Source organism: Pseudonaja textilis, chromosome 2, assembly GCF_049901715.1.
Source record: "Pseudonaja textilis isolate UNSWEBS1 chromosome 2, rPseTex1.2, whole genome shotgun sequence".
NCBI lineage: Eukaryota > Metazoa > Chordata > Lepidosauria > Squamata > Elapidae > Pseudonaja > Pseudonaja textilis.
In genome coordinates, this window is record NC_141991.1 from 240,104,203 (window position 1) to 240,128,039 (window position 23,837).

A 23,837-nucleotide genomic window follows, 5' to 3' on the forward strand; every position below is an offset into this window, starting at 1 on the left:
ATTATTCTTTTATAGAAGAGGTGGGGAACAATGGCCTCTCTATGACTTGTGGACTTCAACTCCCAGAATTCCTGAGCCAGCCATGCTGTATAGCATCCTAGCCTTAATTTGCCCAGTAACTAGAGTTTGCTAAGTAGATTGCAGAATTATTTACAAGATTAAAAAAATAAAACAGCAGTTGGGTAAAGCATATGTATAAATAACTCAGTGAAAATGCGTGCAAATAAAAATGAATAAAAACTATTATATAGAGAGAAACACAACAAGAGAGGGTGTGGGTTAGAGCCAGTTTGGCATATTGGTTAAGGCACCAGGCTAAAAACCAGGAGATTTATGGATTCTAGTCCTGCCTTAAGCACAAAGCCAGCTGGGTGACCTAGGGCCAGCCCCTTTCTCTCTGCCGTAGGAAGAAGGCAAGGACAAATCACCTCCAAAAAGAAAACTAAAGAAACTTCAACACCAACTTGAAGGCAGATACTCAGAAAGCGTTGCATAAAATCAAAATAATGTCATACAAATTATAATGTGTGTGTTACCCTAGTCCCCAAAAATAAGCACCTGAGAAGATAGGTGGAACCATCTCCATAAATAGAACCCTACAATTGAATGGGTTTGCCTGTTTTGGAGCCCTGAGTGCAGTTAAAAGGTAAAAGTAAAGATTCCCTCGCACATACATGCTAGTTGTTTCCAGCTCTAGGAGGCAGTGCTCATCTCTGTTACAAAGGCAAGAGCCAGCGCTGTCCGAAGATGTCCCTGTGGTCATGTGGCCGGCTTGAATAAATGCCAAAGGCACATGGAACACTGTTACCTTCCCACCAACGTGGTCCCTATTTTTGTACTTGCATTTTTACATGCATTCAAACTGCTAGGTTGGCAGAAGCTGGGACAAGCAACGAGAGCTCACTCCGTTACACAGTGCTAGGGATTCGAACCACCGAACTGTCAACCTTTCTTATCTTTCTGAGTACAGTTACTACAGCTAAAAAGATGCCTTCCCCTCTGATTTCCCATCTTCCTTCCTTCCTTCCTTCCTTCCTTCCTTCCTTCCTTCCTTCCTTCCTTCCTTCCTTTCTTTCTTTCTTTCTTTCTTTCTTTCTTTCTTTCTTTCTTTCTTTTTACAAAGTCATTTTTATTGCTGTTTAGGAGAGAATAGTAAGAACAGAGAGGAATATGGAAAATAGTGATAGATTAGGTCATTACGTTATAAGATAATATTGCCAAATTATATACCATGTGTTTATTCTTAGCTACCAAAGAATTGAGTCTGTGCAGTTCCCCAGCTACTGGCAATAGCTCGCCGGGTCCTCTCAGCAAGCCAAGGGAGACAGCTGCTCGGCACGTTAGTTTCAGTGACAGCCCCAAAGGGCCCCAGTCTGCTTTCCAACGGCAGAGAAGGATTGCTTTTTATGATGGAGACGTGAGTGATGAGGATGACTTTGCCAAACAAGATGGAGACTCCTTCCAAAGAGGGTCGAGGTCGAAAGGTCAAAGGAAAGGAGACAATGACTGTAATATTTCCACTGCAGCTCCTTCGGTGCAAAATGGAGATACCAGCCAGGAGAGAGAATCTGTGGCAAATATCTGCAGTAACTTAGCTGCTAGGAATCTGGCAGAGACCGTTGGGGAGCATACAGGGGATACCCCTTTTCTCCCAGCTAAAGAGCTTCCTCATCTTCCAGAGCTTCATCCGGGCCACTTGAACGTGAAGGACTTTCAGGACGAACCGCTAGAAACGAAGAGGTCTCCCAAATTGGAACATAAAGCCATCACCCGAGTGAAAAGCCTGATGAGTATTGAATACCACGGAGTCCCAAGGCCCAAGAACAAGGAGCACGGTGCCTGCACCAGAGCCAGTGGGAAGGTCCTTCCATCCATCCAGAAGAATGAAGCTCAGGAGGTTCCCCTGGAGCTGAGCCATGTGGAATCCATTACTTTATCCCGGAATGAAAACGAGTCATTTGGCCTGGATCTCGAAATCCATGCCAACCCTTTGCGCATCGTCATAACAGGCTTGCAACCAGGTGGAGCAGCTGAAAGGGTAAAAAAAATAATGTCTTTATTATCCCTCATAGAATTTTAGTTCCGAGGGAAGTTGAGATCGTGCAAGAAATGGACATAGTAACCTCAGGAGAAATGTGAATGTTGTGAGTTTTGCCTCATGTCTTACTAGAACCTTAGTCAAACAGGCAGTCAATGAATTGATTGAGCCCTGCTTCCCCGCCCTACCATCTTAAAATTCTCAGGGCAAGGAGACCACACTATTGTTCATTTCATTAGTAAATACCGCTCACTTTATAAAAAGCTTAACTCATTTAGAAACAGAAGGCATTACGTTTTAAAAGGTACTGTATGCAGCTTGTTGACAAGGAAGAACAACTATACTGCCATTCAGGGGTTTTCAGATTATTTCGAAATGAGCATCTTTTGGGAAGCTGATTTGTTAAGTCAAAATGTTTCTCTTAGTGACAGCATAGAAGATCTGTGATGGCTTTAGAAAGGAATTTCTGCAATGGGAACAAATAGGAAAATCCCATTTGTTTATCTGAGCTCCTTCGGCTGTAATCTGATTCAACAAGGCAGTTACTATTATTTGGATTATATTACAGTATATATATACAGTATTTGGATTATAATACAATACAGTGCTTAAATATTACACTGCATAAAATCCAACAACGATTGTTGTTGTTGTTAGTCACAAAGTCATGTTTGACCTGTCGCGACCCCATGGACAACGTTCCTCTAGGCCTTCCTGTCCTCTACCATCTTCTGGAGTCCATTTAAGCTCACGCCTACTGCTTCAGTGACTCCATCCAGCCACCTCATTCTCTGCCATCTCCTTCTTCTTTTGCCCTCAATCGTTCCCAGCATTAGGCTCTTCTCCAGTGAGTCCTTCCTTCTCATTAGGTGACCAATGTTTGGGTGTAAAGGCAACTCACTCGTTTGCATTACCAGAATGAGTTTTACTCCATGGGTAAAAGGTGAGACCTTAGTGAATGTTTGAGAAGGCCTGACAAAACGTCGCAGAGAATGGTCTACATGTATTCTGCCTCCCCAGATAGTATCTCAGCCGCCCAAGGTATATTACCATTTGCACATTTCCCTGTTAACAATATTTCTACAACTTTATGAACATTGCAGTGATTCTGTCCTACATATTGTGTCCCCCGAGGCACATAATGTAGGGGAAGCCTGCCCCATTATAACTGATTGAAATCCAGTCAATTTAGCTTAGTACTCTAGGGAGATGAAGATAGGTAAGTCAGGTGTGGCGAACAAGGTTGGCTTGTAGAAAGGCAGAAACAGGCTTGTAAAGAGAGACTCCTGATGGCTAAATCTCTTCCTAAGAGACAGCAAACAAATGAAGCCTTTTACAAGACAATCAATTTTGCAAAGAATTGGAGGGGTGCCCCAAAGGTGCTTTTTCAAGAGGCAAGTGGACTTCCTGTTTTTTTTTCTCTTTGAAGACATTTCACTTCTCATCCAAGAAGCTTCTTCAGCTCTAAATGGATGGTGGGGAAGCTTCTTCGGTCAGAGCTAAAGAAGCTTCTTGGATGAGAAGTAAAATGTCTTCAAAGAAAAAAAAATCCAGAAAGTCCACTTAACCGCTTGAAAAAGCACCTTTGAGACAACCGTGACCTGGATGACTGAGAATCTCCATACCTTGGAAGGGTGATTACCTCAACTTGATTTTACCCTCTTAGACTTTTGCCAGGTTAAGGAGTTGGCGGTTTCTCTGGTTCAGAGGATGACAAAAGGTCTCTGGGCTCTTGCCAGAAGGACCCTGAATATAGAATCCATTCCTCTTTCCTGGTGAAGCAATTGAGCTTCATGTTATTCCGCATCCTAAAATTGTGAGGCCATTACAGTATTCTGTTAACACATGCATTCTTAACAGGCATCCATGGGAAGGTTGGTTCCAAGAGATGAGATCCTTTCTATCAATGCTATCCCCATCTATGGATTCTCTTATGAAGAAGCTTGTCAATATGTAAGAAGTCTTCCCACTTCCATTACCCTGGACATCCAGAAAGCCGCTTTGCGTAAGATTTTGTCTTCCTTTTCTCTTCTATGGTCAATGGGCAGATGTATATAGGTATCACTGAACTAATTCAAGACATTTTTTTTTTGAGAAATCACATGTCTGGACGGGAACCAAAGCATTCCATATTTTACTGTCATTCATGCTGTTGTGGCCAAGATCTGTCTCACTTAAAACAACCAAATGACTCGAGGATACCTCTTAAGCTTATTAGACAGACTCAGCATAAATTATAGCCACCTAGCAATGCGGAGTTCGGGACAGTTGAGTTTGTAGCCTCTATAATCAAAAGGCAGTATTGGATGGAAGTAGCACTTCTTTTTGCAACCAAAATATATTCTCACTGCTAGCATAATTAATATCCTTAAATCCTGGCAGACTTTATTATATTTGAAACATGGGCATCCTGCTTTTTTCCTTACAAATAATTGAAATCCTCCAAGAGAAGGATTCAATATATACCAAGAAAATATTTATTGAAAAATTGAAATCTACCAAATGTTAAAATCCATGAAAATCCATGAAAATAAAAGCACTTTTTTGTTGCCCCCAACTGAGAAAATTTGAGCTAAAGAGTTTCAGTTGAAAAAGTAGTAGGGGATAGTTTCTGAAATGGTTTGTGTATGGATTTTAAGATGCTTCAGGAGAGGAAGGGTTCATAATGAAATCTGTCTTGCCTGTCTTACTGGTTGAATATTCAGGTAGCCCTCAACTCCTCAGCCCTTTCCTAGGAAGTCTGTAGGGGGCGTGCATAAGCGCACCAATATGCCTACTGTCCTTATCCTATCGTTTCTTTTTATTCGTATCCATTTCATGTATTTATAACCATGCTTAAACTTATGTTTAACTTATGACCACATTTGGATGAGAATTTACATTGCTATGTAAGATGGTTGATAAGTGAATCACACAATCATTAAGCAAATCAAATTTCCCCCATTGACCTCACTTGTCAGAAGCTAGCTGGGAAGATGACAAGTGGCAATCTATAAATGTTAGTTGTCAAGCGCCCAAGTTTTTATCATATGACGGTGGGGATGCTGCAACATCAGAAATACGATGTAAGTCACTTTTTTTTAGTATCATTGTAACTTTGAACACCTACACGAATGGTTGTAAGTCAAGGCTACCCGTATTAAGACCAGAAAATGAACATTTAAAGGTCTTAATCAGCATGCTGAATTGTATCTGGAAAGATAGTGATAAGTAGATCGTTAATAAAACTTAACTTTTCAACATCTTAATCATTGCTGAATCCAGCTGAACCTCTAAAATTAAACACTAGTGTAAAGTTTTAATAATTGTGTAATTGAGAGGATGGAAGTATTTCCTTGATTCTTTATGCAGCCTTTTAACAACTTTGCAAATCTCTTTGTGTCTTCAGAGGCAGATGAGGCAGTTCAGAAAGAATCAAGCAACATTGTTATGATCAAAGAAAACAGCTCTGCATGTAAGAAAGAATCTTTGGAATCTCCTCTGGATTGTATGGCAGAAAAGATAGGATTCGTGTCAGATGATAATACTAAGGTGATGCTAGCAGATCCCTCAGAAATTCACTCTATTCAAGACACTTCTGTGGTGCTATTAGAAGAGATTGATGACTTCTCTGGCAAAAGGAATTCCCCAGAAGAAAAAGATGGTGACTGTTTATTAATCAAGGACAGGCACACCAGGGAAAATAGTTTTGGGATGGCAGAACAAGCTCAGCTGAATTCTGTATCACATATAATTAAAAATGATCTGATAGAAAGAGCTGCGAGTTCTGTTACTAATACACAAGAGACCTTGGGTTTTTCTGTCCTGGATTCTATTAACGCAAGGGAAATTTTAACTGTAAACCAAAGCTGTCTCAGTACCTATTCAAGGAATTTTAGCAGTCTTAGTGATGATCATTTGCCTGAAATTGAAACTAAAAGCAACACTATTCCAAAATCTATGTATGCTGCTGCAGAAGATTCTAGTTCAGACACAGAATCCTTAGCCGAGAATCCTGGAGACACTTCATCACTCTTACTATCTATTTGTGATAATCCCTTGGCAACCCATAAACTAGTTGAATCAGATGAGGAGCAGATAGAAATTTGCAGTCTGAATTATGACCAACATTGTATTCAAAAACAGCTGGACACATCTCCCATAAAATCATCTCATCGTCCACCAATTTACCATTCTTTGAACAACTGTTTGCAGGCAGAAAGCAAAACAGAAATAGATTCGTTGGAAATATCCAAAGGAAAATTTACATTAGAAAAATCACACTTATTGAAAAACTCCAGTGCAGAACATACGCTTCCGTCAACAGCTTTTCAATCTTCTCCAGATGTTTCTTCACAAGCAGTAGACAGTTTGGCTCAAGACAGGCCAGTCTGCTCTTCCCTTGAGAATGTTTGTTCGAGGAGTGAAGGAGGAAATGGTCTACAGAACCAAGGAAATCTGATGGAAATATGCAGACATTCTGCGCCAGATATACACTGCTGTCTGACAGAAAATATCAGCCGCTGGGATGGCAACATACTAGGCCAAGACGAACCGGGGAAAACCCAAGAGTTGCAGGTAGAAAATGATTTCATGGTGGACTGTGGAAGTAATGGAATTGGTAGTCCTTCTGCTGTGATGGGGAAAGGGACCAGTGGTTCATCCCAGTTAAGGAGAACGGACAGTTATACTATGAAGAGTGCAATACAAAAAATAGTAAACAGTCCTAAATCTCCCCTTTTGCCCAAACCAAAACCTTTGGGCAAGGTCTCTTCTGCTCACAATTTACTAGGAAAAAATGAAAAAGCAAACACTGTTATCTTGAAACCCTCAAATACCAAATCCCTGAATTCTGGTCAATGCAAGAGCTTTGGTATTACGTACAGCCCCTCTTCTTCCCCTAAATTACATCACGAAACTAAAGGTGCTCCACCAAAGAGTATGGTGGAAACTCTTTCAAATAATCACCAAAACAAAGCAGGGCCTAAAGGGAAGGCTCTCACTATTAAAAATAAGCCCAGGGCTCATTCTGAGGCTCTCGGCCCTGCTCCTGCTAAAGCTGAGGGCACTGATCAAAAGAAGATAACCCTCCCTGCTCAAGGTTCACCCAGGCTCCTTTCCAAGAAAGGTTCCTCACTCCATAACTTAGCCACACATCTGGAACCACCCAGCAGGAGCCTCTCTATGGGTTCCAAGATATTTCAGCAGCAGGAGGAAGTTCAACCTTCTTTGCTGGAGCCCCAGGCCCCCACTCTGCCCGCGTTGAACGGCGAGAGCAGCGTTACGAAAAATAAAAATAAATCCACCCTCAAACCAAAATTTGGCAGGGCTGGAATGTCAGGATCTCCTAAAATGGAAAAAGAAGCACCGGTTGCCAAGTGGGAAGTGGGGAGCAGCGAAAAAGTGGGGAAGGCCAGCCCAGATCATTGCCCAACAAGAGACGGCCCTGCTCAGTCAGATGCGCCTTCTGAAGCCGTAGCCAAAGCTTCTTGTCCGAATGACAGAACCGAAAACAAGGGGATAAGTTTGAATCATGATGGATTACAAATGAAGCCATTAAAATCTGACCATGCGGGGCTTTTTAAAAAGGAGTCCTCCGGCCTTATTCATCCCCCTGCTTGGCAAGAGCAGCCCAGCCAGGAAATCCAGCGCACTTTCATTGAAGTCAGGTTATCTTCCTCCTCCTCCTTCATTCCTGACTCGCCCCTAGAGAAGAAAGAGGATGACAATAAGGCCAACCAACTCAGAAGCAAGGCACTGGATTGTTGGGAGAGCGCTCTCCACAAGGAAGATGCTCTCAGTGCATTAAAACCCGTGACAAGGACCTATTCGGTGCCAGCACGATTATCCAATCACTTAAGGGAAAACAGCAACGATCGGGATCAACCAGGCCATCGTATCCAGGATACGGTGGGTAATGTTTCGAGCGCAAACCCTTCCGATGCAGAGTTGGGCATGTTGAAAGTTGTCCACCTCAGTCTGAGTAATCAGGATGCCAAAGCCACATCTGCTGGCATCCTGAAGCCCAACAGTGACAACGGCAGCCCCATTGCCCAAAAACTGAAAAAGGGCAGGAGGAACTATTACTACTACGAACTCAATTGGCCACATGATCCCGTTTCTTCTTTTTCTGTAAAGCAGCGGATCAAATCGTTTGAGAATCTGGCTAATTTCGACAGGCCTATGGTCAAAGCCATAGACCTCCATTCCACCACCCTGAACTCTAAACTGCCCATTGGCCGAAGATTGTCCAGTGGCATTTCAGCAGTTTCAGCTACCAGCGTGAATGATGCGGTCCACGCCCTGCGACGGAGCTTGAGTTCGTACTGTGGAGGCGAAGCCCCAACATCTCCAAGGGTCACCAGATCTTCAACCAACTCGACATTAACAAATGTGCAACAGAACTTCCCCAAGAGCAGCAAAGACGATGGTCACTTGGAGAAGAGTGAAAGGCACGCTTTTGAAGAACCGGTTAGTTTACCACCATCTACCACCAATGTCCGAAGAAGCAGAGCCTCAGGTGGGCATATTAGACACATGCCTTTGTCTCGCTCCAAACTCCGGGAGCTGAGAGCTCTGAGCATGCCAGATCTTGATAAGCTCTGCAGTGAGGACTTCTCTATGGAGTCTCAACCCTCACCCCTCAAAACCGAGCTGCATCTTCCCTCTGTTGTGAGATCCTTCGATGCTCCCGTTGAAAAGGTTTCCAAGCTGAATGAATGCTCGGGATTATCCAGTCCTAGGATGGCAAGCAGGCAACCTTCCAAAGAAACCAGCCCTTGGAATAGCGGCTCTGGAACTCCTGGATCAACCTCTGATGAGGAAGGGCTACAGTATGATGGCGGTCTGAATAAAGTGAACTCAGGGAAGAGCTGGTCTATCAGGTTAGTTTTAACGTTTTCTTAATATTAGCCCTGTACTAGGAGAAGGCAAAGGTTTAAAACTTGAAAGCAAATATTTCATGGGCGGAGGAAAGAATCGAAAAGATTTGCCCTGGTTTGTGTACTTTGCATTAAGATACACAAATTCTCAACCCAACCTATTTGAGTTTTGCACCAAGAAAAACGGGATATTGCAATAGTTGGCAAGTTGTATGTTTTCCTTTCATGTGTATAGTTTCATTCTTAATGTCAAAGCTCTGTGAAAGGACTTGATCAAAGCACTGAATGCTCACCCCAGCTCCCCAAGGTCTGACTCAACAAATTGTCAGCTCCTGATATTTTACCAGGAGTGCTCGGGCATTTCAGAGTTCTAAGAATTACAGACTTAAGATACTTAAAGAAACTACAAGTAAAGGTTATTTGAAGCCATATTCTCCACACAGGACCCAATTATACTTTTTTCTGCCGCTCTTGCAGAATGAGTTGCCATAGTCCCTCCCGATTGACATCCAGCTCAGGTAGTCCTTGACTTATAACCATTCATTTAGCAACCACTCAAAGTTACACGGCACTGGAAAAAGAGATCTGCGACTGGTCCATACGCTTGTATGGACCGTTGCAGCATAGCTATGGTTGCATAACCAAAATTAGGATGCTTGGCAACAGGCATGTGTTTGCGATCAGTGCAGAGTCCCAGGATCACATGATCTCTGATTGTGACCTTCCCAGCTGGCTTCTGACAAAGTCAATGGGGGGAAGCTAGACTTGTTTAACAACCACATGATGCAGTGTTTTCCTTAATAACTTGCAAAAAGGTCATAAAATCAGGCATGGCTTGCTTAACAACAGAACTTCTGATCCCAACGATCATGTCAAGGACTACCTGTACTTTTTCCTTTCCAAAAACATCTTTACCACGTCTGTACTTTTCTTTTCGTTTCTCTTTATCGGTTTTCTCTTTTCCTTTCCTTGATTTCCCAGTCTCATTCCCTGTAAATTAAATTGCAACAGATTCCACCGTGGGCCTTACTCCCGTTTGTGACTCCAAAATTTTAATAGTCGGTTGATTCAAACTTTGTAAGGTTCAAAACCATATTTTCACCATCATTCCTTTAGATCAGGGGACCCCAATCACCGGTCGGCGGACCGGTACCGGTCCATGGAACATTTCCTACCGGGCTGCCAGTTTGCTGAGTGCCGCCATCTTGTTTGATGAGAAAGTGCTTCCGGGTGAGCTTTTCCGGTTGGAAAGAGGCATTTTCCTCGCGCCTTAGTTTCATCGAAGGGGGGGGGCTTCGAATGAAACTAAGGCGCAAGGATTCTTTCAGCACCCAAGGCAAGGCGAGCCGAGCGACCGTCCCGAAGCCGTCCCGAAGCGAAGCCCATCGACAAAGGTACAAAGGAGGAGTTGAAGGTGGCGGGGAGAAGCGGGGGACGGCTGGCTGGCCGGTCGCTCGGCTCGCCTTGCCTTGTCATGCGTGCTGATGCCAGTACTGGGCCACGGATCATTTTGTGATGCCGGTACCGGGCCATGGCACAAAAAAGGTTGGGGGCCACTGCTTTAGATGCATGGAACAGAAATAGAAGGGAAAGAAAAGGAACCATGGATCCAGTTTTTTATCTAATTCCTCAAAGGATTGTCCTTTGTTCTTAATCGCAGTCTTAGAATTAGCAGAGGCAACAAAGGAGAATCATTTCCACATCTGTTTGATCAGGAATATTTCAGGAGAGTGCTTGTTTTTGTAAGAAAGGACTAGATAAAGGGAAGCAAAGTCTTATAAAAAATTTTTATTGCTTTTTAATTAATAAGAAAAACAGAGCAAACTTCAAAAATAATAGCGATGGTGAAAAAAGCATTGCCAAAAAGAAGAAAAAGAAAACATTAAAAGACAATTGTTTAATACACTAGAAATATATACATGCTTGAATAATATTTGCATTAGAAATGTATCATTATAACTGTTTATTGTTATAATGACCTATCTTTTCTTTTATCATTGTTGTGTTTCTTTCACCTTTTTGTGCTAAAGCACTTTTTATGGGTTCTTTGTTTCCCCTTCTCTTTGAAAATATATATATCACCATGAAGGGAATCGAAGTCTTAATATCTGCAGATAGAATTTAGGTGGCTTTTTCTCTATGAAACCAGATTTTGTTGGGTATTCCAATTATACTTCCTGGTCTTTTCCATATTTAGAAATAGCCATTTGAGATATTATAGCAATAGCACTTAGTCTTATATACCCTTCACAGCCCTTTCTAAACAGTTTACAAAGTTTACAGCCTGTTGCCCCTAACAATCCGGGTCCTCATTTTACCCACCCCGGAAGGATGGAAGACTGAGTCAACCTTGAGTCGGTGAGACTTGAACTGCCGAACTGCAGGCAGCCAGCAGAAACAGCCAACTGTACTGCATTCTAACCGTTGCGCCATCACAGCTCTATTATCTGTTAATCACCAAACAAGGCATCTTCTTTCTTCAGCCTCATCCAATGTCATTTTGTATATTTTATATTTTAGCTTGGATGAATTATTGATTTCTTCTCTGGATCAGCAGAAATTGCAGTCTGTTTTGTCTTTGGTGACAACGAAAAGTGATGTTTCTTCTTTACTTCAGGAAATCCAAGCACAAGCAGAGGTAAGCTTTAGATATACAGCTACGCACATGGGTATATGTGTGTGGGTGTGTGAGTGTGTATCATCATCTTTTAATGAGCCCAGAATCCCTTGCAGGGTGGACTCTGGGCAACTGAATGGAGCTGAGTATTTACTGGCCGGATACCCTTCCTGTCACCAATGCAGAGTTTTGTTCAGCAGATATATTCTCAGTGTGCCCAAAGAGAGAAATGTCTGCCTCCACCTAGGATCGAATTCACAGTCTCCTGATTGTGAGGCGAGAGCTCCACCTCTAGGCCACCATACTACTCTGTGGGTGTGAGTGTGTATAGACCACTCCAATCCCTTGCAAAGCTGTTGGAAAGTAGTATGAGAACACCTTAAGTTCTCTTTAGCCTCACAACACAGGGAAGGTGTAAAGGACACAATGAATCAATTATACGTTCCACAACTTTCCTTTTACCTCACCAAGACAAATCTATAATTCAGTCAGTGGCTAGCCCCATCCATGGTATAGTAACAGAAGGACCTTCTTCCATTGACACAAAGCTAAAATAAAATTCTCTTCCTCGCACCTGTGTTTTCAGTAGATATATTTCTCTGTGTTTTATAACTGGGGGAAAAATTCAGAAGGGTTGCTATGTTTGGGAAGCTGTGTTTGTAAAAAAATATACCAACAAAAGTACTGATATCTCCCAGAGGCTTTGCGGTCCTTTTTCTACAATCCTATTATTGCCTTGAAATCCCCTTGTGAGCTGTGAAGGTGAAATGAAAACAGTTCTGAAACTAGCAGCAAGGATCGTCTTTAAATGTTGCTATGATGAGTGGATTGGGAGAAGACGAATCTGAAACCATTTATACAGAAAGAGACCAGCTTTAGGAACAAACCACAGAATTACTGTGTGGTAAGTGAGGTGGGATGGCCCTGTGAAGTTTTGAGGCCAGAAATCTGGAAGTGAGTGAAGAAGAAATTGCCACCAAGGAGTGGAGGAAGCTGTTCAGGAGGGTTGCAGAGCTGCAATTATCCTGAGGGGATGGGGAGAAACTTCACTGGGGTTTTCAACAAATCAGAATAAAGTCAGAAATCAATTGATTCTAATTTCCAAATGAGACTTGCAAAAAAACCCGTTGGTGTGGAATGATGTCACCCATCTAACTTTAAATGCTTATAAATATATGTGCATGTTTGCAATAGTTTCATTACCTTCTTTGTTGGCATCATTATTATGATTATTACCTTTTGCTAATTTTGATTATTATTAGGAGTGATGCGATAGCCTAGAGGCCTCCTAGATTGTGAGCTCTCGCCTCACAATCAGGAGGCCGTGAGTTTGATCCTAGGTAGAGGCAGATATTTCTCTGCCTGGGCATAATGAGAATATATCTGCTGAAACAATCTCCGCATTGGTGACAGGAAGGGCATCCAGCCAGTAAACACTCAGCTCCATTCAGTTGCCAGGACTCCACCCTTCAAGGGATTACAGGGTCTTTAAAAGAAGATGATGGTTTTGATTATTATTACAGGTAGTCCTTGACTTACGACTACAATTGAGCCCCTGTTGCTAAGTGAGATATTTGCTAACTGACCTTTGCCTCATCTTACAGCCTTTCCTACCATAGTTGTTAAGTGAATCACTGCAGATGTTAAGTCAGTAACATGATTGTTAAGGGAATCTGGCTTCCCCATTGACTTGGCTTGTGAGAAGGTTGATCACATGAATATGAGACACTGCAGCTGTCACAAATAGGAGTCGGTCGTTAAGTGTCTGGATTTTGATCATGTGACCATTGGGATGCTTGGAGCAGTCTTAAGTGTGAAAAAGGGTCATAAGTCACTTTTTTCAGTGCCATTGTAATTTGATCTACAAGGTCCCTTCCAACTCTGATAATCTGTTCATCTGGGAGAAGACGTGTGTAAAATTTCAGACAGTCACTACATTGAACTGTTGTAAGTCAAGGACGACCTGTACTTTGTGATTTTGCACATACACTGTGAGAGCTTATGCACTGGAGGTAAATTCTTTGTGTGTCTAATCACACTTGGCCAATAAAGAATTATATACTATTCTATTTACAAGAGGGATAAAAAAGAATGAGGCCAGGAAAGGTCCAAAAGGTCAAAAGGGCCCAGCAAAGATTATACTACCTGAGACTTCTCAGGAAACGACAACTGAATGAAAAACTGCTGGTGACCTTCTACCACTGCACCATAGAGAGTATCTTAACTTACTGCACCTCTGTATGGTTTGGGAATTGCACAGTAGCAGATAGGGAAGCACTCCAGAGGGTTAACGTCATTGCCCAGAAGATCATTGGTTGCCCTCTCCCCTCTTTGGAAGAGCTTTATAGTTCCCGCTGCCTTAAGACAGTTCAAAACATTATTAAACATCCATCTCATCCTGGGCACCCTTTTTTTTTGAACTATTACCCTCTGGCAGACGGTACAGGGTAATAAAAACAAAGACAAATAGGCTGAAAAACAGCTTCTATCCCAGGGCAGTAGCTCTTTTGAATTGTGTTGTATACTGCAATATTCATGCGATGTCAGGGGTTTTCAGTTCAACGTGTGGAGTGTGAGGGATGTGTGTTTGTGTTTATTTTCATAGTCATAAATTGTACACTGAATATGGTATTTGATTTCGTTGTACAAGGTACAATGACAATAAAGTAAAGTAAAGGAAGGTAGTAAATCTTGAAAAGGGTTTATTAAGAAATCGCCCTTAAACAAATTTACAGCATCAGAAGGTTATGAGCTGAAGTGGGGAGAAAAAGTTCTGAAAGACAACTCACAATTAAGGTGGGAAAAAGGGGTAAATCTTATGGCTCTTTTTCCCCTATTCTCCTCCCCGCCCCCCTCAGTTTGGAGTCCTCACCTTGGCTCTGAGATCACTAACAAGGGGCAATTAATATCTGTATTAACAAGGGTGGGATTCAAATTTTTTAACAACCGGTTCTGTGGGCGTGGCTTAGGCGTAGGCATGGCTTGGTGGTCATGTGACTGGGTGGGCATGGCTTGGTGGTCATGTTATTGGCTGGGCGTGGCCAACTCAATATCATTCACATCGAGGCACGCATCTCCTTGCCTGGCCTCTCATGACTGTGGGGATGCTGCAACAGTCGTAAGTGTGAAAATGGTCATAAGTCACTTTTTTCAGTGCCATTGTAACTTTGAATGGTCACTCCACACAAGCAAAATACCAGCAAAGGAAGGGAAAAAAACTGCAGAGAAGTTCCAGAGACAGGAAGTCTAGTCCTGCCAAGAACGTAATTAGGATTAATGGAGAGGCAGTTTCTGTAAGCAACACCAGAATGTTTCCTTCCTGCCTTCCTGACAGGATTAGGCCAGTAATTTCTTCTAACAACCGGTTCTCTGAACTGCTTAGAATGTTAACAACTGGTTCTAGTGAATAGGTCTGGTAGAATCCCACCCCTGTGTATTAACACTCATTGGACAGGAAGTGATTATAAAACAAGTAAGCAGATACACAATGGAAAATACATATAGAATACTTTAGCCCAGGCTGTTTGCTTATTGTGCTGGAGCTGGGAACCACTTAGGGCTTAAGCCAGGGGTGGAGAACTATGGCCCTTTTATGACTTGTGGACTTCAGCTCCCAGGATTCCTGAGCCAGCCATGATGGTTCAGGAATTCTGGGAAAGTCATAAAGCAGCCATAGTTCCCCGCCTCTGTCTTAGGCAAAAGAAAGCCTTTAGCAGGGGCGTCAAACTGGGCCAGATGCGTCACACACAGGCCATGCCCACCCCAGCTCCGCGAAGGGAAAAAAACTTGTGACACGTCATGTGACAGCAAAGTGACGCCTCAAGTTTGACATCTGTGCTTTAGGGTGAAACTGATTAGGGTCTTGCCAGTTTCAGGCAGTAGTGCAAGCCAGTTGAGAGTGCTAATTAACTAATTCAAGTCACAGAGCTGAGGTTGTTAACCAGCAAGCAGGTTCGGGAAAAGATAGCTTGTTTCAGTAATCTTTCCTCTCTTCAGGAGGGTGGGGGGAATTCTGCAAAGGGAGAAAGGAAAAAGGAAATACAAAAAATATGGATTATGGAAACAACCAAACCACCACCTGCCAATTCTGGGCTTAACACCCACTGAGCTGGTATCTCTGTGCCAATTCATTGAATCTGAGAATTCAGAGGTTGCAATTTGGCCATCAAAAACACTTATAAATGTGTTATAAAAATTTAAGTGAAGAGGAATATGAAAGAAACATGAAAAAATTATGGAAATATTATAAGTGTTCCTAGAAGTGTGATATCCTATTGAAAAGAAATGTTAAAGATGTCAAAGATTATAACTAACATTAATGATAGAGCTGAATTGGAATAGAATAAGTATTTGATTTATTATTGTTATATATATATATTTTCTCTTTAAGAACTTAGTTCATATTTTAAGAATGTACCAAGCAGAATTTGACTGGAAGTTATGTGTTATATTGAATGTTATAATTGTAAAGGCATAAATTGAAGTTTAAATAAGAGTTGAATGGATAAAATTTAAAAGATACAAAGGTATCATACTCCAATTAGTAACTACAGGGAAAAATTTTGTTTAATGAGAAAAGAAATATGAAATTGAAAGAGGACAGACAAAAGTATAAATATGATGACTAGAAAGGTATTGAAACTTATTGAATTTAGAAAGGAATGAGAATTTGAATTTAGAATTTAGAAAGGAATGAGATAATTAAAAGTAAGATTAAGAAAACTATGGGAAGGGAAAAATCATTGAGAAAACATTAAAATTGTAATAAGATATGGAATAGAACACAAAGATGAATATGAAATTGAATTTGTGTCTGTAGGGAGAAGTGATAACCCGGGACCATGCTATTTTTTTTTTTAAAAAAAGAAATTTTACTTGTATTATGTTTTGTGAAAACCCAAATGAAATTTTTATAATAAAAATAAATAATTTTTTTTAAAAAAAACAATCCCTTGCTGAAAGCAAGAATCAATTGGACGTCTTCATTTGATGATATTCAACAAAAGAGAGCTCACACCACTCTTTACGTAGCTGGTTTTCCTATCAAACTGCTCTTAACTTTTCAGAAGGTTTTCTCTGAACTTCAATCACCGTCTGTCTTTTTGTAACATTAGTCCATTACTCTTTCTGCTCTCTGGAATAAGAGGCAGTAGGCTTTGATCTTTGTGTGATATTTTTGAAAAAAATTTTTTTCCTGAAATATTATTTCTCCACAGGCTTCCCACCCCTCCCCCAGCTAACCACGTCCAGCTTCTTCAGTCTCTCTTCATAGAAGAGTAAATGCTCAAGCTGTTTGATGAGTTTTCTGCAGACCAAACTTGAGGGTTCAAATATGAGTAATTCTTTGAGTAGGAGACTTCCCACAGTCCCTTGGTTTTATTCCAGTACCTGTTTAAAGCAAGTTTAATTGAGTCAGGTAGGCTTGGCATATTGTGCCAAAATACCAAGACTGGATTATGTTCTCAGTCAAGAATAATCCAGAGTCGTTTTAAGTATTTTCACATGGGTCTCGGGGGAAATTGTTTATTCATGCCAGTTTGCAAAAGTCCAAGAACTCAAATATTTATGAAACTCAATGCTTTTTGGAAAACGGGCAGTGTCTGCATATTTCCTCACATCTGCTATTAAGTCCAAAGTGGCACGGGAGCTGGAAAATATTATGCAATTCAGAACTTGTCCTTTGAGTACAGAGCAAGACAATTCTCAGAAGTTTTCTAATTTTTCATCATCGTGTCTTTCATCTCGGGAATCTTGAGCCAGGTTTGTCATCTTGGTTTCATGTTTGGCTCATTCTCTGCTTTTAAAGAAATTAAAAATGGAACATTTTGTTTGGTATCTGTCAAAATATGTACATACAGATAACAGAAAGACCGCAATATTTTTTTTGTTTTTGTTTTTAAGGAATAAGTCCAAATGTGGAACTGACCAATTATCCATTCAGGGTTTGCTGGCATCATTTTTTTTTTTGCTCCCTCAAAATTCTTTGCGATACCATTGAAATTTACCAACAAGCAACAAGTTTCCCACAGGTTTTATTTGTGCAACTTATTTATTTCTCTACCATCTCAATCCTCATGGATTCCAAGTGGTTCATATGTGTTAAAATAGCAATATTTTGAACAAGGAACAAAATAAAGTAATTGCATGAGCCATCAAAGTATCTTAGCACACTTTTAAAATATTTTTTTTTAGCGAAACACCGAAATAAAGGCTAATTACCTGAAAAATGCCAACCTTGCTTACTGTAGTTTTGAGCAACCAGAAGAAATAAAAAGCAACAAAAGAAAAATGTATGGCTTCTGGGCCACAAAAGTTTGCCTATTTAGCAGATTCTGCCACATCTCTGGCAATTAGGATTCAAGTTAAACCCTATCTCCGGGGTGTGGCAGCCTGCGGGCCAGATGCATCGCGCACAGGCCACGCCCACCCGAGCTCCACAAAGGGGAAAATGTTGAGAAACATCATGTGATGGCAATGTGACGTGGCGAGTTTGACACCCGTGCCCTATTTGGTCTGGCTGAACGGCTTCTGTAATAGAAGTCTTTCTATCAAGGGGTTCCCAACCCCCCAGTGGGACTGGCACCACTCTGTGGCATGGTAGAAACTGGGCTGCGCAAACAAGCAAAAGTCCCATCTGTGGGATGCAGGCAGCACACGCAACCACACCCACTTCTGGTCCGTGGAAAAACCTCTCTCCGCGGAACCGGTCCCTGGTGTTCTAAAGATTGGAAGCTGTTTTATATTGGACTATGTCAAAGCTACTACCTGAATTTTAGCATTTTTATACTTCATTTTTATACCCCATGTGAACGTAAGTATTCCAGATTGGACTTAAAGTAACAAAGAACAATAAAAACCAACGATCAAAGGGGTCACTTGTTAAGTCATGTTTTCATTGTTCCTGTCCCCCTTTTTGGATTCTTTTGTATCACAGTTTTGAAAGTGCTAAACATTAGAAGTTATACTGCAGGCCTGCAGAAATGATTTCCAGAAAGGTGAAACTGCTCTTGGGTATAGCCCATTCTTTTATTCAGCAGTAAAACATTCAGAAAATAGTATGAAAAAGTAATCAAACATTAACCTAAAATTAAAATAAGACTGGGAGAAGCTATAGGTCTTTACCTGAAGTTAGAAACTGGTGAAATTTCCCTGGACAGAGGTTCCCATAAATTGGGTGCTATCTCAAAAAAAGTAAGACCTTAGTAGTCACCATTTATTCACCTTGCCTTTCACAAATCTGGAAAAGATTGCCTGTTGATCATCTCCTAGCACAAGATGGAGATAGGAATCCCTATCAAATAATATTTTGATTTCTCTAAGCTTTGAATTGCTTAGAGGTAGCTCAGTTCGTAATGAGATGGGTTCCCATCGTCAAATCCAATCCAAGACTTTGTGCACAGGGTAAAGTTGCACAATGTGAGGCACCTTGACAACTCAAAATTGAACGGCTGGACACATGTTTTGCTTTGTGTAACCCACGTGTGCCTGTCGGTCCATTTCTTCTTTTCTGCTTGGAGAGATTAGAGGTTGGCTACATGTGCAGACGACACTTTTCATTTTATTACTGACTTGATGGATGGAGGTCTGTGCCTGGGCACTGAAAATCAATTCCAGGCCTGAACTCTGGAAGAGGCAGTTTATTTGGGTTCTTATACTTTTTTTTAGTGACATTAAGTATACTCAAATCTCTTCTTCCCTTTAATTTCTGAAATTGATGTTATTTCGAGATTTAGACTCTTCTTTTTTAAAAAAATAAAAATAAAAATTCCAGATTCCGTTTCCAGGCATTTTGTGTAAATTGTGGGGTATGTTATTTCAAGGGTTTTTAATCTTTGGATGTTTTGTCTTGTCTCCCTTCCCTTCTCTTCCTTCTCCTCCCCCGTTTTTGGGGGGCTCAGAGCAAAGAAGATATTTACTTTGTAGTCTTGAATAAAGAGGAAGGTTCTGGCCTGGGCTTTAGCGTGGCTGGAGGAATAGACCTGGAACAAAAATCCATCATCGTAAGTAGTGACTGCTTTCTTCTTTCTAAGTGGGCTGCAAAGCCAGTTGGAAATTAGATCGAGAACTCATTTGTCAAGTCATGCGTGAGCTGTACGATCCTATTGTGAACGTTTGCTTTCATTTTGTATCCCATCTGCTGATGCTATCAGAGAGGAAAGTGGGCCTACGTGCCAGATAAACCCTGATGCATGCAAGTTTGCCAAGTGAAGTGTCTGTGATAGGCTCGCACAGATCTTGGCAACCGGAAATCCTAACATTAGCGCCATCCAAGCCTTATCATAGTTCCAAATCATATGCTTCATATTCCAGGATTCCCAGACTGCACTTGGTCTTTCTACTGGGACCTGAAAAAAACGTTTAAAAGGGCTGCAGGAAATTACATTAACTAAACATTTGCGGCTTATATGAATTGCAACTGCTCACCTATGTACAGCAATGTTTTAGGAGCATTAGATTTTTGGTAATATCAAAATGGAATCTTACTTATGTGATCCAAATTTATTTATTGAATTTGTTTCGTTTCTAGTTGAACACCTAGATAATTTTATTTTGGGCTCAGCTACAGACTTTTGACCCTTGGGTGAATTTGCATTTATTTTGTTTTTATTTTATAGTCCATTTGGGAGTTCAGTGCAACTTGCCTAGTATTTCTGTGTGTTTTTCTGAATGGTTCCATTCATTTTACAGAAATTCTTTGATGGTAGAGATGAATTCCTTGAGACTAAAGGCAAAGCCTTTCTCAAGTGAAATTCAGTGGTTTGCCATTGTCTCTTTTCTGGTGTTTTACAACTTCCCCGTCAGCCCTGGGACTTCCAGGCGCCTCCCATCCAAATACTAAACAAATCTAACCCCGCTTAGCTTCTCAAAGTCAGCCAAGGTCAGCTAAATGCTGCCACCTGCTGGGACACTCAGACACTAGGACTGTGTCAAAGGTGGGTGGGTTGGTTTGGCTTCAGCAAAGCTTCAGATGAAATTTTGTGAAGCTGCGAGCAAAGTGAAGCTGCCATGTTACTTTGCTTATTATTTTGGGATTTCCTCTGGTATTTCCCTTTGCTGAAAGTATATGGAGAAATCTTCAAACCAGCCTGGAGGCAAACTGCATAATTTCTGCCCTTGAATGAGGCAAAGAGCATCAATTTTGTGGAGCAAAGAATCTTGTTAACCCAAAGTGCAGCCCCCTTTTCCCTTTCCACTCAAAATCATCTTCCAAAAAGTATGTGTCTGTCTTGGGAATTTGGCTCAAAATATTACAAGAAGCATCTGTTTTAAACATTAGAAGCATTTGTTTCTGAGTTTGGCTGACATTCCTACAGAGTGCTATATTATCTTTCCATCAACTTCTACAGAGACTTGGCTCACGTATTCAAACTCATCTGCATTGTGTAGCTATTCGAGAATTGGGCAGGTGGGTTGGTCTGTTTCACTAGCGTTGGCACCCTTTGGGCAAGAGAACACATTCCTTTACTCTCTGTATTTTTCCTGGCTTGAAAGCTTCTCTAAGGACAGAATGCCAGCCTAGATTGGCCCTTAGGTAGCTCCAGTTATTTAGTCCATAGGAGTGCAACGGCTCAGAAGTTAAAGACACTGAGCTTGTCAGCTGAAAAGCTGAGAGCCTGGGTTTGACACCCGAGCACACCACACAACAGGGTAAGCTCCCATTTCTTACTCCAGCTCCTGCCCACTTAGCAGTTCAAAAACATGCAAATGCAAGTAGGTTAATAGGTACCACTTTGGTGGGAAGATAACAGCATTCCATGCATCTTTGGCACATAACCATGCTGGCCACATGACCATGGAAAATGTCTTGAGACAACGCTGGCTCTCTTATGAAGAAACGGAGATGAGGATTGTACCCTAGAGTCAGGCACAACTAGACAGGGGCAAATTGTACCTTTACCTTTTCTTAACCTTCTGAAATACAGGATGGTTAGCTTCCAAAAACTATGTCTCTAACTAACAGTATCAGAGAAGTTTTCCATAATAAATTGGGCTGCCAATTTACATATTCGCTAGATTTATTGGCCTTCATTTTTAATCAGTTGATCATTCAACATGCCTTTGTTTCTTTAACATTTGTTTTGCTCTAGGTTGGGTGTTTTATATTTCATAATAATTGACAAATGAAATGCTACAGCTGGTGTTCTTAATAGGAGCCAGATTCTGTTAAATTGGATATTATCTCACATTTCTTCCAACAGTTCAAAAGGCACCATTGCTGAACTTCTGTTTTAGGGAAGATTTATAGAAAGCAGGAGAACTTGAGCTCTAGTTTCACCTTGGGCACAAAGCCAGCTGAGTGACTTTGGGCCAATCACTGTCTCTCATCCCTAAGAAGCAGGCAATGGCAAACCACTTCTGAAATCTTGCCAAAAAATGTGCAAGGTCTTGTCCAGGAAGTTGCCAAGAGTCAAAACTGACTCAAAGGCACTCACGAATCAATTAGTTAAAGGAGAACCTTTTAAATCTGCTAACAGTTCTTTAACCCATTGACAATCTTCATCCTAATGTGTCTCCTTGAAGGTCCATCGGGTGTTTTCCAAAGGCGTGGCTTCCCAGGAGGGGAAAATTCACCGTGGTGACCTCATTCTTTCTATCAATGGCACTTGTTTGGAGGGTTCTGTCCATGGGGATGTCCTCAACGCACTCCATCAGGCCAGGCTCCATAAATATGCCATCGTGGTCATCAAGAAGGAGAAAGACAGAGGAAGAATGCCTCCTCGGAGCAATGAAATCCCTACTTCAGATAGGCCAGCTTTGGTGGCTGCAGCCACAGGAAGTGAAGCAGGTATCGTACAATATGAGTTAATTGCAGTGGTGGTATTCAGCCGGTTCACACCGGTTCAAGTGACCTGGAAGCAAGAATTTGGCCTGGGTTGCCGAATTGGTAGTAACTTCTAGCAGGCCATGCCCCTGACCTGGTCGCCCGGTCGCTTCTCGCTCACTTGTCCCTCCCGCCCCATGCTCACTCACCCCGCCCACCTGACACTCGTCCCGCCCAGTCACTCCATAAGGTATTTCTTTTTTTTCCACCCTCCCGACAATCAGCTGTTCCTACGATCAGTTGTGCCGGGATTCCCCTCGCTGTCTTACTGCTTCGCCCAGGAAGGCAAAAAATGGAGGCCCCCTGCTCACTGCGCTCCATTTTTTGCCTTCCTGGGCACCAGGGAAGCCTTCTGGGAGCAAAAACGCCCCCAGGAGGCTTCCCTGAGGCCCAGAAGGCCCCAAAATGGAGTGGGGGTGTGTGCTGCACGGCCCCTCCTGGCTCCATTTTTTCTTTCCTGGGCCCTTGGGAAGCTTCCTGGGAGCAAAAACACCCACCCCCAGGAGGCTTGCCTGAGGCCCAGAAGGAAAAAGCCCTGCCCACCCAGTCACATGGCCATGTCCACCTAGCCACGCCCACCTAGCCATGCCCACAGAACTGGTAGTAAAAAAAATGGAACCCCACCATTGGTTAAGTGGTGTTTGAAATGAATTCTCCCACCCCTCTACTCTGTCAAGAAATCATAGCAATGGTGGGGGCAGCTGTCCCCATAGGATTCATACACCAATTATAAATTTTTGGATGGAGTAAGTGAAAATATGAAAATACATTCAATTGTCAATTGGAATCCTTTAGTATCCAAATAATCCTTTTAAAAATGGGAAGATTCTTAAATATTTCAGGCCAAAGCAGAAATTGAACTGCTAGATTTTCACGCAGAGCAGTTGGACATCGGACAGTAGCTTTTGGTTTATAAATCAGATAATAAATACGAAATACTTTATTCCCAGAGACATTTAGATTTATAGGCGTTTGTATAATCCAAGTCCAAGTATTCCAACAGCATAGCTGAAGTCCTGCTGTCACAGCTAAAAAAGAAATCTCCGATGGTCTGCTCTCCATTTCAAAGAATAGAAATAACATAAGGAAGGCAGGACTGCAAAATATGATGTATACTTTCCAAAGATTTGAAGAACCAGACATATCTCTGGTGTATTTGTCAAGGTCTGTTCTGTGCTGTCTGTGGTTTGACCTCTCATAGGTGGTTAACCTATATTTGATCATTAGAGCGAGTTTTCTGAATTTTTTTTTTTTCTCTCTCTCCAAAGGTTCAAGCGGAGACCTGAATGGGGCCATTTGTGTTGAACTTTTGAAGACTTCTGCTGGCTTGGGTTTCAGCCTGGATGGTGGGAAAGCTTCGCTATCCGGAGACAGGCCTTTGCTCATCAAAAGAATTTTTAAAGGTAACTTGGGACAGTTTTCGGAAAATCCTGCTTTTTTATCCTCTGCTAAAGGCAATCCGAAAACGCACTGCCCTCTTTGCAAGTCTGAATGTCTCCT

At 41.7% G+C, this 23,837-nt stretch overlaps 1 protein-coding gene across 7 annotated transcripts in view; it reads left to right on the forward strand.

The window, feature by feature from the left end:
- Positions 1-23,837, forward strand: part of PDZD2 (PDZ domain containing 2) — a 202,250-nt gene that overhangs the window by 176,127 nt on the left and 2,286 nt on the right. For all 7 annotated transcript variants that reach the window (XM_026715483.2, XM_087927407.1, XM_087927413.1 and 4 more), the window contains exons 17-23: positions 1,248-2,038; positions 3,899-4,043; positions 5,427-8,901; positions 11,419-11,536; positions 19,414-19,515; positions 22,037-22,301; positions 23,606-23,740. In XM_026715483.2, the coding sequence (XP_026571268.2) occupies positions 1,248-2,038; positions 3,899-4,043; positions 5,427-8,901; positions 11,419-11,536; positions 19,414-19,515; positions 22,037-22,301; positions 23,606-23,740 (5,031 nt within the window). The remainder of the gene's footprint in view (positions 1-1,247; positions 2,039-3,898; positions 4,044-5,426; positions 8,902-11,418; positions 11,537-19,413; positions 19,516-22,036; positions 22,302-23,605; positions 23,741-23,837) is intronic.